Genomic DNA, 14,303 nt, shown 5'->3' with positions numbered 1-14,303 from the left:
CCCGCCTCAGCCAGGGCAGGGGGGCCCGCGCCCTGCCCGGAGCAGCTCAGTCACGTGTTCCACGTAGGCCCGGGAATGCTGGGGGGGGGGAGAGGCAGGGCAATAAACCTGCCCTTTCCGACAGGGCTCCCTTCTAGTGAATGACAAACCCACTCACCAATCACGTGGCCCACAGCGGACGCACGGGGCGGAGCCAGAGAACAGGACGCGCGGAGGTGTGCGCGATTGACGGCTCCTTTGTCCAATCCCCTGGCGGGGAGTCCTTTCCCCGCCCACTGTCCGTCACTAAGGGGCGGGGCTGCGCTGGGGCTCGGGGGCTGGAACAATGGGGGTAGGGGGAAGCGGCGGCGGCAGGAAAATGGCAGCGGGAGGCGGCGGCAGTGCTGGGTGGCGGGCGACTCCGGGCCGGGCCCCGGCGCTGATGCTCGCGGTGGCGGCGACAGCCGCGCTGGGCTTCTGTGAGTGCGGAGGGGCCGGGCGGCCTGGCGCGGGGAGCCCTCGGCGGGGCGGGGCGGGGCGGCTCCTGGGCTGGGGACCCCACGAGCTCCGCTTTTGCGGGGATCTCTGGGGGGGATCGTCGTCCCCCCGCCAGCTCCTCTCGGCTGCGCTGGGTCCGCCGGCTGCTGGGCGCGCCGCCCTCCTTGGGGCGGTGGCTGCTGGTGCTGGGGGAGAGCGCAGAGCAGCAGCTTTCCTTCCTCTGCCCACCCCACCCGTGCCCCCAGCTGCCGCGGGTGTTGGGTGTGTGTGTGTGTGTGTGTGTTGGGGGGGGGCTCGGCTGACAGTAAATGAAGCTAAACGCGGCCCCAGGAGGAGCTGCTTTAAACAGTCCGTGTGACTGGTGGCGCCGTCCTTGGACCTGAGGGCAGCAGCCGCAGAAAGTCCTCGAGAGACGCGTCCCCCAGCCTGTGCGGCCTGAGCCTGACTGGGGAGAGGGCGCCTGAGGAGGATTGGAGGGACCGGATTGTCCCTCTGTTTGCAGGGACTTGGGCGCACGACTTGAGTGTTTCCGGCTGGAAGAAGTGGCTGAAGCAAGGCTCAATTCCGTGTTGTTGCAGCCGTGGGGGGAGGGGGCACCAGTGGATAGACACAGAGTAGGGGCAGCTGTGAAGACGCCAACCGAACCTGCTCAGGAAGGCAGTTACTGCAGGGCATGCGAAGGACCCTGCCCACCTCCCACCATACATGTAGCTGTTTCATAGGCATTTCCAGGAGTCCTGTCACTTGGCGGAAACTCTGATCTTAAAGGGATGCTCAAGCGAAACTACCTTTAAGGTTGTATCTATTAGCAATTACTAGGCTAAAGAAACTCATGATTTCTAAAATGCTTTTGTGTTTTCAGTTAAACCCTGCAGTGAAACTGACTAGTTCGGTTTCCCCCTTTATTACATAGTTTTACTGCCTGGTTCTTGAATGGTTCTGTTCCCAGGATGGTAGGAATGTTTTTAAATATAAAACAAAACTTGTTTTTATGTGTGAGTCTGTAAGCATCACACAATCATTGCTTAATCATATTAAGTCTTCTTAAACCGAACTTTTAACAAATCTTTATTTCATTCCTTCATTCTAACACATCTTTAAAAATGAGTTGTACCATTTAGCAGAGATGATAGGCTACAGGGTGCCTTTTCCTATATGGACAGGGTTTGAATTTTCATTTACAGGTGTGCCCTATGGCAGATTCTGTATGGCAGGCATTTTTTGTAGAAAACTGATTGTGTTGAGAATTGGTAGTGCGGTCAGTGATGTGTGGTTGTTAGATGTGGTATTTGAGAAAATTGCAATATAGTGTCAAATGGAGTTTGTGTTTTCTGGACTGCTCTAAGGTGGTGGTTTTGAAGTAAGATGACTGTTCCTTACTATATCCAGGGTATGGCACATGCAGAAGTAGGTCTCATGCTTGTCTTCTAGACCAGTGTTTCTCAATTGGTGTTCCGTGGAACCCTGGGGTTCCGGGAGGTGAATTTCAGGGTTCTGTGAAAAATTGAAACCGCGCCGCCGGAAACAGCCGACAGCGCGCGCCGCCGGAAAGAGGAAGATGTCCTGGATTTTTCAGCGGAGGGTATCACATGGCCTTGCAGAAGTTAAAAAGGGTTCCGTGGCCAAATTTAATTGAGAAACACTGTTCTAGACTAAGTGTACCCCGAAGATATTCATAAATTCTCCCACCATTGCCGCAGCCTCATGGTGGGAGAGCTTCTGAGAATACTTAGCATAGACAAGGCCCCAGCTACAGGCAAGAGGTGGAATACCTCTTTATTAATCGTGTTGCATGCTTGGTTTGGATGACAAAGCAGTCAGATTGAAAAATAACTCAGTCACCAAAAAATAAAATTTAACTTCAGGACAGCAGTTCTCAAACGGAGGTATTAGGATTAGGGTGAGAGCCAATTTAAGAGGTGTTCCTTTTCTGTACTGTGCATCTCCATAATGTCTGAGTACTTCAAAACATTAATGGATTTAGTCTCATAAAACCCCTGTGAGACAGAGAACTACTTTTATTCCTGCTTTGCAAGAGAATAACTGAGGCACAGAAATATTAGGCATACGAGGTGCAAATGTGGAAACAGAACCTGGATTTCTGAGTCCTAGTCCAGTGCCTTTACCTCTATGGCAATTAAAGTAATAAACTTCAGCTAACAACAAACAAAGATTAACAAAATAATCCAGTGGGGTAGCCAGCAGGAGTGACTAAGAAGCCCTGACGACATGTCACAACATATGAATATAAGTGGCTTTTAATTATCATTGGAAAACAAAAGCCATCCTACAGAGGGAAAACCACAACTTTTTCCTTCCAAAAAAAATGAAAATATACCTGAATAATCTGGCTTTGTTCAGTCATTATACTGCAACTTGGTAAAGAATGCTTTGGACAGTGGAAAGATGGCTCATCTGTGGAATTAGGAATTTCTACTCACATGCCCATTAATAGTAGCTTATACTTACAGTGTATCAACAGCCTGTATTCTATCCAGATAGGGGATTAAAAAGCAAAACTCAGTCTTACAGAGCAAAGAGAAAATCATGTGGTCTTGGGTAAACTCTGTCCAGAAGGGCAAAAGCTATGTACAGATTAACTGCCTTGAAAGTGTATTTTGATAGTGAAAAATGCTGGACTGCTTACTCTTGACACTGAGGTCCTCTACTCGCAAACCATTCCAAAGGCCAAGATCCCCAAAATGGTGGTCTGGGGAACACTTGCTGGTGGACTTGGGAGAGCTGATTAGGCACATGGGGATGGATTTCTTCTCTTCCACTGCTAAACTTAAGTGACAGGTAAAAATAAAGAATTGCTATAGATGTTAGAGAATCATGAATAGGAGAGGAGCCAATACACAAAATTGCTCAAATATGTCATTCACACAATGGGGAAAAATCCCCAAACCTTTGAGGACCCTTGCCCCAAGGCATTCAGCCACCACTTGTACGGCTGTGTTAACCCTCATGTTCAGTTTGGGCATTGGGAACTGAAGTGTTTAAGTGTGGTGGTAGATGGCATCTTTCTGAATTTTCTGATAACTGCAAGTGGGGAACAAATCAGATGTGTGCCTTATGTGTGGATGAATTAGCTAATGCAGAAGAAGTTAGCCTGTATGATTGGCCAGCTGCCATGTGTGGCATGGAGTTTATGCAACATTAGACCATCCTTGGAGAACAAGACTCCCTCTGGCTACTAAATACCACTGTGCAATACAGTAGTTTCTGTTAAGCAGTTTTCTCTTTGTTGTGAGCTGACTCATGTGGAGGAGGTAGCTATCAGATGCTTAGCTTTCTTTCACTGCAGAAATGACACTAATCATAGGTGGCTGTAGTAAGGGAATGCAAAATATCCAACACCACTCTTCCCTCCCCCCCATGTACTAAAACATCTGGAGAGGCAGATTTGTCTTGTTAGGCATGATATTGGGCCAGGAGTGCTAACTGGCAGACTAACGGGCCTGGAGTGTTGCAAAGAGTCTCAGTCTTATAGATAGATGAGCGCTGTAATGTGTAGCACTCTCACTGCCCCACATAAACCCTGCTGGTGTGAACTGGAAGGTACTTTGTTTACGTTGATATAGTCCAACCTTAAGGTGAACTAGGTACCTTTTAGATAACAGGGTTAAAAAAAGAACTAGATAAGTTCATAGAGGATAGGTCCATCAATGGCTATTACCTAGGATGGGCAGGGATGCAAAACCATGCTCTGAAGTGTCCCTAGCTTCTGTTTGCCAGAAGATTGGAATGGGCAATGGGATGGATCACTTGATTACCTGTTCTGTTCATTCCCGCTGAAGCACCTGGCATTGGCCACTGCTGAAAGACTGGGATACAGTATGGCCATTCTTATGATCTTCTGCACCAGCAAGATCTACATGGGGCAGTTAGAGCATGACACATTAGCATGCTTTCTGATTCATACCCCCAAAGACCACAGAGCTGTGCTGACAACTCTGTGAGCAAGACCAGGGACATAATGGAGGGAGAGGGAGGGTAAGAGGCCCAGCCCTGCCCCTCTTGGCCAATAGCTGGGGAGAAGGAAGAGGTATAATTGAAAGTGGCACCACCAGTAACCCATTGCCAATGGGTTGCAAACCCTGGCTCTGCTTCTGAATTACGTATTTTAATGTAGAGAAAATAGTCTTCAAAATGTTCTTCTTGTGACTGGCTTAGATTCTGCCCCACAGCATAATTACAAGGCTTTATATGCACACATTATACAAAGTTAGTTGGGTTGCTGGTCTCCATAACTATTTGATAAATGAAATCCATAGAAGAGGTCATCTCACTTTGGAAGGTCAGTGGGTCCCCTGCCAGACTTCAATACATTTACCTTTAGATGGAATTCAAAATACAGGATTCTTAAATCAGTCTTCAAACTTTGGATATTCCCTTTAGGTGGCCTTATGCTCCCATGCAATGTAATTCTCAAAATAACTTCCTTATTTTTGAAGTAAACTCTGCCCATTATCCTGTACTTGGGTAGAGTGAGAAATTCCATGTTGGGACTTATTCCCCAGGTTAACAATGGGTAACTAGGGACTGAAGCCTGATCTGGTAGCTAGCATGTGGGGAGTGAGAGTCAGAAATTTTGCCCTCCATTCCAAACTATGCTACAGACTTCCTGTGTTGTCCTAAGTAAGTTACTCAGTACGTCTACATTACAGAGACTTTGCTGGCGTAACCTTGGCGTCATAGCTATGCCAGCATGACTTCATAGTGTAAATGCTGCCAAATAAGAGTTTTTCCATCTGTGTAGGATCTCCACCTTCCATGCAACAGTAGTTAGGTTGAGGGAAGCATTCTTCTACACCTACACTTAAAATTTAGGTTGGCATAACTGTGTTGATCAGGGGTGTTGATTTTTCACACCCGTGACCAACGTAGCTATGTCAGCCACATATTTAAGTGGAGAGCAAACCTCAAGCTATGTACCAAGCGTGCCAATCTGGAAAAAGTGTGGAGTTGAGACTTAAGGTTTGTAAGAGAATATATTTGTTTGAGAACTTGAGAGAATGTGCAATAGGAGTGGAAAGTATGCCCCACTTAGTCACGCAAAGTTCTTCGATGCAGTCAGACCAAAGTGAATATTGCAAACCAAGAGCTGTAAACTGAGTCAAAGTGCAAGGAGGAACAGAAATAGCTGAGTTGCAACAATTGTTTTAAAATCGGCAGGTCACTTGGGAGGAAAGCTGATTAAAAATAATAATAAAAAGAAATCAGTAAGACCATCCAAGCTGTTTGTAGTTCAAAGGCTTGTCTCTTTGTATGTCTCTCAAAAAAAGTTAAGATTGTTAAACGGTGATACGAGAAAGGTCTTAGTCTCCCCTTGAAACATTGCAAAACCCTCATGAGAAATGTAACTTGTCTTAAAATTAATTCAAAATGAGAGAATCTGCCTACAAATACCAACATTTGGCAGATATGTTACAGAAAAATATTTCCTGGAGTTGGTTATACTGGAATTTTAGTTTTAGATAATCAAGTTCCTAAAAACAGAATCTGTTTCAATTTGTTTTAGAGTGTGTGCTTAGTAGCCAAATATTTCAAGGACCAAGGCTGGTTTTGCATGGAATTTTAAGACCCCAGATGTTTGGAGGATATATTCTACAATCTATACCACTGGCAGGGAGGAAAAGCCCTCATCCAGTTGAGCATCTGTTGCCAACACATGTTCAACTGAACTGATGTTAGCAGAGTTGGGAACCCTATGTAAGCAACCCACCAACTGCTGACAGTTTGCAGCAGCATGTTGCCAAAACTTGCTGTGAGCAGCGTTAGATGATCCTGTGCTGAAGACTGTACCAGCAGCCAGTGAATGAGTGGGCTGCGAATACTAAGGCCATGTCTACCCTGCAGCGCTAATTTGAATTAGCTTAATTTGACTTTCAGAAGCCGATTTATAGAAATCGCAGCAGACTGTCCACACTACGCTATTTGTGCTGGTCTCTTACGTTCACACTTGCCAGCCTTAATTCGAATTACAAAACAGTGCAATGTGGGTAGCTATCCCACAGTGCTACTAGCCATGGTGGCTGTTTGGAAGCGTGTCCTCGTCCCAAGATGCAATGCTGCTTCTCCTACTTCCCTCCCCCCAACAAACAGGAAAAGGATTTTCATGCCATTTTTTTACTCCCCCTGATGGCTATTGCTGCAGAGACATGGAGACAGCTGAGCTCTGCACTGTAATTCTAATTGTGACTAATACAATGTGGCTTATCATGGAGTACTTTAGAAACAGAGCAAGAAGGCGAAGCAGGTACTACACCTGTGCCACTGTGGCAGCTGTGCTACAGGCAATTGAGCAGAACAATTGCTGCAGGCTGCAATGTTTCATCTGCAGTCCGTGTAGCGCAGGTTCTGGTGCAGGGAAACAATCACAGACTGGTGGGACCACATAGTTATGCAGCTGTGGGATGATGATCAGTGGCTGAAAAACTTACGTATGCAAAAAGCAACTTTCCTCCGGCTATGCTCGGAGCTGTCACCATCCCTGAAGCGCGTGAACGCTCGCTTGAGACAAGCCATGATGGTGGAGAAGAGAGTTGCCATTGCTCTCTGGAAGCTGGCAACCCCCGACTGTTACCGCTCTGTTGGGAATCAATTTGGAGTCGGTAAATCTACAGTGAGAGCTGCCGTGATTCAAGTGTGCAGTGCCATCACTAGACTTCTGCTATGAAGGCTAGTGACTTTGGGAAATGGGCAGGACATAATGGAGGGGTTTGCCATGATGGGCTTCCCAAACTGCAAGGGGGCCATTGATGGGATGCACATCCACATCTTAGCACCTGCACACCTCGTGACCAAGTACATAAACCGCAAGGGGTACTTTTCCATGGTCCTGCAGGGGCTTGTGGATCACAGGGGTCATTTCACAGACATCAGTGTGGGATGTTCTGGGAAGGTGCATGACTCTCGTATATTTCGTAACTTGGGGCTGTTCTGTAAGATGCAGGTGGGCACTTTCTTCCCTGACCAAAAAATTGACATCGGGGGTGTGGAAATGCCCATAGTGATCCTGGGGGATCCTGCTTGCTCCTTGCTCCCTTAACTAATGAAGCCCTACACCAACCACCTTGACAGTGACAAGGAATGTTTTAATAAGAGGTTAAGCAGTTGCAGAATGGTTGTAGAATGTGCCTTTGGGCGTTTAAAGGGTAGATGGAGGAGTCTCCTCACTCCACTGAATATGAGTGAGAAGTACCTCCTTTCTGTGATATCTGCTGCTGTGTTCTTCATAATGTGTGTGAAGGGAAGGGGGAAAGGTTCTCCCAGGGTTGGGCTGTGGAGGCAGAAAGACTGGCCGCCAATTGTGAGCAGCCAGATGCCAGCACTACGCAGAGAGCTAATCGCGAAGCGCTTTGCATTAGGGAAGCTTCGAAAACCAGATTCTGCAATGAGATGCAGGAGTGATTTCTGTTCCTCTGTTGTTTGCCTTTGATGTTCCCCTCCCCACCCAATCCCCCTTTGATATCTGTGCCTGACAAATCCCTCCTGAACAAGATAATATTTAATTAATAAACTTTTAGGAATACTGCAAAACTTTATTTCTTTACATTCGGGTCGTGGGAGAAGGAAGGGGTGAGGGTTCATTCACTGTCTCCAAGGGTAGGGTGGTAGCTTGCTGGGGTGGAGGAGAGCACGTACTGCATCCTGGACAATCTCCTCCGAGACCTCGTGGTGGCAGGGGAGGTGGAGGGTGGCATAGACCTCGGTTCAGGAGCATTGGAGAGGGGCTGCAGCGGGACTGTGTCCTGCCTCCACTTGTGAAAGTACACAAGACGCTGGAGCATGTCTGACTGGTCCCGCAGGAGTTTCAGCATCTCATGCGTTGTACTGCGATCAGTCTTCTGCATTTGTCTATGACTGTCCGTGACCCTGTCCATGCTCTGGGACAAGGTCAGCCTCCACGCTCTTTGCTCTGTCTCTGCGGATGTTGAGGTGGTCATGAGCTCAGAAAACATGTGTCCGTCCCCCCCGTCCCCGTCCCCCCCCCCCCCCCCCCAATCTGAGACAGTCTGTCCGCAGCATTTCTTAAGGGTCGGTTCAGTGCAGAGGTGTCTACAGAATGAGAGAAAAGTAACAGGGGACACATAGTTAGCATAGTGAAGAAAGTGATACAAATGTAACTATTTCAAAAAGGAGTCCATGAAAAAATGTAGCCACAAGTAGCATAGTGAATAAAGTGATACATTGTTTTGTGGTCTACTTATTAATACTTACATTTGTATCTAGAAAATGATTTCCTCTCTCAGCTTGTATTTCAAACCCCTACAGAGGTCAGCTGCGGGCCGCTTGTTGTGTGTGGGGAAATCTATGCTCTGATTTCAAACCCTTACAGAGACCAACTGCGGACGGCTTGTTGGGGGAAGGAGGCAGAGGGGAACAATGCTTAAAACACAGGAAGCCATGATGCTGGCTGCCTTGATTGCAGAGAAGAATCCTGTGGTGGAGTGAGGAACAAGGCCGCCCTTCCCTGAAAAACTTTCCAGGCAAGGGAGGTATAACAGATTACATACATTACATTTTCCAGGTGATAACTGACGAGAAACGTAGCGTTTCTCAACACATAAATCAAATGAGCCCTGGGTTACCACCCAGTACAGGCAACGAAACACCTGAGATCTCCCTTGTGCCCCCCCACCCAATGTACAAGGACAGAAATGCTAATAAGAGAAAACTCACCTCTGCTCGACTCCATGCTGGAGCACATTTGGGCTTTGCAGTAGCCATGCTGAAAACAGGAGGGAAAGCTCTCTCCATGCTGGCAGCAAGCACAGGAAACGAAGAGTCAAATCTTCCCGGGGCTGCTTGAGGGGAGGGGACTTTAAAATGGGGCTTATGGGATACCTTCTGGAGGTCAATTAATTTGAATTAAGTCCTGTTGCATCTACACTGACACTAATTCGAATTAACAAATTAGAATAAGGTGCGACGCTACTTGCAAACCTGGTCTTATTAATTCAATTTTACAGGGACCTTAATTTGAATTAACAGTAGCGCCAGTGTAGATGTGGGAGTAATTAATTCAAATTAAGGGATTTTAAATCGACCTAAGCTGCCAGTGTAGACCAGGCCTGAGGTTCTAGATGTTGCTAACTCCTAGTTCAGAAGTAGTGTTAACATAGATGGAATTTTTTCAGAAGCTTCCTTAGTGTAGACAAGGCAATAAAAACCTAAAAATTCTTGTAGCACATACAAGAGACTAAAATCTACAATCTTACAAGATAATGCCATTCTTCAGAGTCTAGGTAATCATGGAAATACATAATTTGTCATAGAAATTATATGTAAACATTGAGCCACAGATCAAGTTTGTGGCACTTCTGAAAATCTGCCCTCCTCCTCCCCCCCCCCCCCCCCCCGTGAAATTCATGTCGCACACCTCGATTTATCAATTGCATAATAGGCTTGAAAAGGTGCCACACATATACTTAGAGTGTGGGAGGAGAGTTACCCCTGTGTCCCCTGTTACCTCTGCTACTGATGTAACTGTGTGTTCTTCCAGTTTGAACTACAGAATAAAAATGTATACAGTATAGGAAAGGTACTTCTCTTGTAGTTGATATGCCAGCAGACTTCCATTATAAAAGAGACTTGAAACCCCACCCCACCCCACCCCAAATACTTTTTTTTAGCACAGATGATCAAATGCAGTTTGCATGCTTTGTTACACTGGCCTGTGGGATTTAATCCTTAAAATGCATATGCAGCCCCTGTATGCTATAGGGTCTAGTATGCAACGTTCCATGTTGATCAGATTAATTTTTTACTGTGGCATTTAGTCTTCAGACACTTCCCTGACATATTAAGGATGAGGGTGGCTGCAGTGTGTGCTCCATTTCATGCTAACTTGGTGCAGCTCTTGGGTCCCTTTCTAGCTCTCAAGAGATAGTGGGGCAAAGTTTCTGCACTGAAGCAGAACTGAATAAGAGGCTTTTTAGAACAAGGATCCTTGCCAATAAATGTTGTCTCAGCAATGTAGAGATAAAGGTGAGACTTCAGGGCACTTGTAAAATGCCCAAAGCTATACCAAGTGGATGTATTTTTCACCATTATCATTTTAGAGAGGCAGTATGCCGTAAAAAAAAAATTCCAGAGGGGTAGCCATGTTAGTCTGTATACAGCAAAAATGAGAGTCCTGTAGCAGCTTAGACTAACAAATTTCTGCAGGCATAAGCTTTCATGGGCTGCAACCCACTTCGTCAGATGTATGAAGTAATACAAGATGTAATTGTCACTGTTCACACAGTCTCACCTTCTAATCAATGGTTGTGAATAGGCCCCAACTACCCTAACTGAATTGACTTTGTTAGCACTTGCCCTCCCCATTGTTATGTTTCTTACCCTTGGATGTATATATATACCTCTGATCTGTGATTTCCATTTCATGCATCTGACAAAGTGGGTTACAGCCCATGGAAGCTTATGCCCGCAGAAATTTGTTAGTCTTTAAGGTGCTACAGGACTCTCGTTGTTTTTGCAGTATGCCATAATGTGATTCTTTGGCATATATACAGTTTAAAAAAAAAAAGTATGTTGGGCAATATTGTTGCTTAATGGTGGTGGTGTGAGGAGTGTTCCCCATGGGAAAAAGAGCTGAATGTGTGATAACCAAAGTTTGAGACACAAATTATCATAGTTTGAGACACAACTGGTTGTGTTTTTTCAACTCACTCAGTCTTAAGCAAAAGAGGAACAAAGTTCTTGGTTTATATAAAACATGGAAAATCTAAGCATGGTAACTGTTTCCTTTCCTGCGCTGCTTTAGGACTTGTCTACACGAGCACTTATGCTGGCAAAACTTTTGTCGCTCAGGGGATGTGAAAAAATACCCCCAAGAGACATAAGTTTTGCTGGCATAAACACTTGTGTGGACAGTGCTATGTTGGTGGGAGATGCTTTCCCGCTGACATAGCTACCATCACTCAGTTAGGTGGCTCATTTAGAGGCTCTCTCCCATCGACATAACGCTCTTACAGCAGCACAGTTGTACCAATACAGCTGTGCCACTGTAAATTTTAAGTGTAGACTAGACCTTAGCTGTGACTCCTCAGTTATACATGTAAGGGTGCAGAGGCCCAACAGCTCCACTGACTCACCATTTTTGTGATTAAAAACTGCCTCCTCCTATAGAATTGTTTTATTTGGACTCCCTAACGCCACCTTCTGGGTTTTCTCTCTGCTACCCTTTTTACTCATTCTGTGTCTCTTCTCTCTTCCTTTATGATCTGGCAGTAGCTACTGTCATGCAAGAGCCTTCTCAGCAGTAGCTGTTATCTGGAACAGCTATCATGTTTTATCTCATCTCACCTCCCCATCTCTTTTTGACGTGTCTCCCTCATTTAGATAGGTACCAGCTTCTAATTTCTCTTGAAAATTAAAAAAGCCTTTAGTTATGAAACTTTATAAATATGAATGGTCCTGAAGACAGTCAAAATGAGTAGTTTGTTCCTAACTAGCAAACCTTGTAGTGATTCTAATGACTGCAGTACCAGTGTAGGATGGAGATAGTTGGGTTTTAATCACCCAATATTTAGTCGTCTGACATCCTTTTTCCTGTTAGGTTGTCTTCACTAGGAAAAAGGGTGTTCTTAACTCGAGTTAGCTAACTCAAGTTAATTCACTTGATGTAAAATCTTAGGCCATGTCGACACTAGTGAGCTTACAGCGGCACAGTTGTACTGATGCAGCTGCGCGGCTGTAAAATGGCTTGTGTAGCTGCTCTATGCCAATGGGAGAGCGCTGTCCTGTCAACATAATAAAACCACCTCAACGAGTAGCAGAAGCTATGTCGGCAGGAAAAGCTCTCCTGTCAATATAGCGCTGTGCACACTGACGCTTATGCCGACCAAACTTAGGTTGCTGGGGGGGTGTGTGTTTTTTTCACATCCCTGAGTGACCTAAATTTTGCCAGCATAGTCTTTAGCGAAGACAAGGTAGGCTTGAGTTATCACAAGAATTAGCAAGTAGGGTTAAAGACTAGCAGATTTAATTAAAACTGGAGGAAATCTAATCTGTGTGCAAAACTGGGGGAAATCTAGTCTCTAGCACTACCTGCTGATTCTTGTGAAACTTGTCTTCACTGGAGTGGGAGGGGAAGATGTGTTCTTAATTTGAGCTGTTGGTCTCTTCCTTATGAAGACCAAGCCTCAGTGGGTGGTGGGATTACTAGCCATTAAAGAATTTTTCACTAATTATCACACTGCCAGCAAGACTTACTCTGGGACCTGCGCCAACCCAGGGACATCAACACCTCACTTCTAGATCTGTATTTGTCCTTTCATCGTGCTTTATTTACTTCCTATTTACTTAAATCTTTTGACTTTCACTGTAACCTTAAACATATTTCACTGGCTTTTCACATTTATGCTGTGTGATAGTTATCTCTATCACTTTAGTCATAGACCAGGACCCCACTGTGCTAGGCACAGAACAAAGACAGCCCCTGTCTCAAGAGTTTTACACTTTAAGTATAAGAAGAGACAACAGATGGAGACAAATGGGGGAATACAAGGAAACAGTATTGGTCAGCATGATAGACGGTGTGTTGAAAGCACTGCCTAACCTGTTTGGTTTTTTTTAGCCATCATGGCAAAGGAGTGTTGAGGAGGGATTTGGAGGAGGATAATGGAGTAGCTTTGCAGATGTTCACAGGGCGCTCCTAAGTGTGAGGAGCATGGGGTGTGTGGAAGTATAAAGATGCTTGTTTGAAAGTTAAACAAGTGGGTGATGGAGGTTGGTTTCATGGGCCAAGCGGATATGGGAGTTGAGAGCTCGATAGCAAATGACAGCCTATCCCCACTCCATCTATCATCTCTCAAGGGCATTGAAAGTGAAGGTAAGTGGCTTGTGTGTGATAGAAAAGGGAGAGCCAGTGAAGGGATGTAAAGAGCAGAGCTAGAAAAACTATTTTTGCAGCACCATTCTGAACGGATAAAAGGGGGGCGAATTGCATTTGTCAAAGCCAGAGAAAAGGTTACTGCAGTAATTGAGACGCGTGACCATGAGAGCCTAGACAAGAGTTTGGCTGTGTGGATGGATAGGAAAGGCAGTATCTTAGCTCTTATGTAGAAAGAATCAATAAAACCTGGGCACAGTCTGGATGAGAGGACCTCCTTGGACCATCCTTCCTATCTTCCACTTCCTGGCCCTCCGCTCTTTTGTTATCCCTAGCTCAACATATCCTAATAATGTCACCTTTTGTTGACAACACCTGGCTTTGCTTTTTTTATTGCCATTCATCTCTCATTTTCCCTCATCCAGATAGCAGTGACATTAATCTTAGGCTTTCCCATTCCTGTCACTTCAACCTCCTCTTAAACTGTCCCCGGGTGGATTACAACTTCGTGAGAAATGAGAGGGAGAACAATATATTGGACAGGTTTCTGTGCAAACTACAAAACTTGTTCTAAAGACCACTCTGTCTAATTGGTCAAAGACAAATATTAAGTTTTAGGGGTTAAAATGAGAAATTTAGCCTGGAAACAAATAATTTTGCTTTACAGAACTCTGAGAGATGGGAAGGTCTTGTAACTGATATATTGATGATAACAGGGTCAGTTATGACCACCTTCAGGTCATAACTTTTTGATATGTTGGTTATTAACGTTTCATGTCCCAAAGACTGTTTCTAGTGGGGGGGAAGTGGACCTGCAGACAGTGGTGTCTGCCTCTTCTTAATTATACCTGAGATTTAGACTACCACAAGAGATGTTCAAGTGCAATTAACTTTACTGGTGATTCTCTTGTCTTGTTTAATGCCACATATCAGAATATAGGGTTCTGTATTTGGTATTTCCTTGGGTTTGTCTGTGCCAGCT

At 45.3% G+C, this 14,303-nt stretch overlaps 1 protein-coding gene across 3 annotated transcripts in view; it reads left to right on the top strand.

Moving 5' to 3' along the window:
• Positions 1–340: 340 nt before the first annotated feature.
• MPZL1 (myelin protein zero like 1) overlaps positions 341–14,303 on the top strand; it is a 45,626-nt gene continuing 31,663 nt past the window's right edge. For all 3 annotated transcript variants that reach the window (XM_067546276.1, XM_067546278.1, XM_067546277.1), the window contains exon 1: positions 341–458. In XM_067546276.1, coding sequence (XP_067402377.1) covers positions 359–458 — 100 coding nt within the window. In that variant the 5' untranslated portion in view covers positions 341–358. The remainder of the gene's footprint in view (positions 459–14,303) is intronic.

Source organism: Emydura macquarii, unplaced genomic scaffold, assembly GCF_026122565.2.
Source record: "Emydura macquarii macquarii isolate MOO-44397 ecotype Brisbane River unplaced genomic scaffold, CSIRO-AGI_Emac_v2 contig_1119, whole genome shotgun sequence".
Taxonomy (NCBI): Eukaryota; Metazoa; Chordata; order Testudines; family Chelidae; genus Emydura; species Emydura macquarii.
The sequence above is the reverse complement of the archived record's forward strand: the minus strand, read 5'-3'. Positions and strand labels throughout refer to the sequence as shown.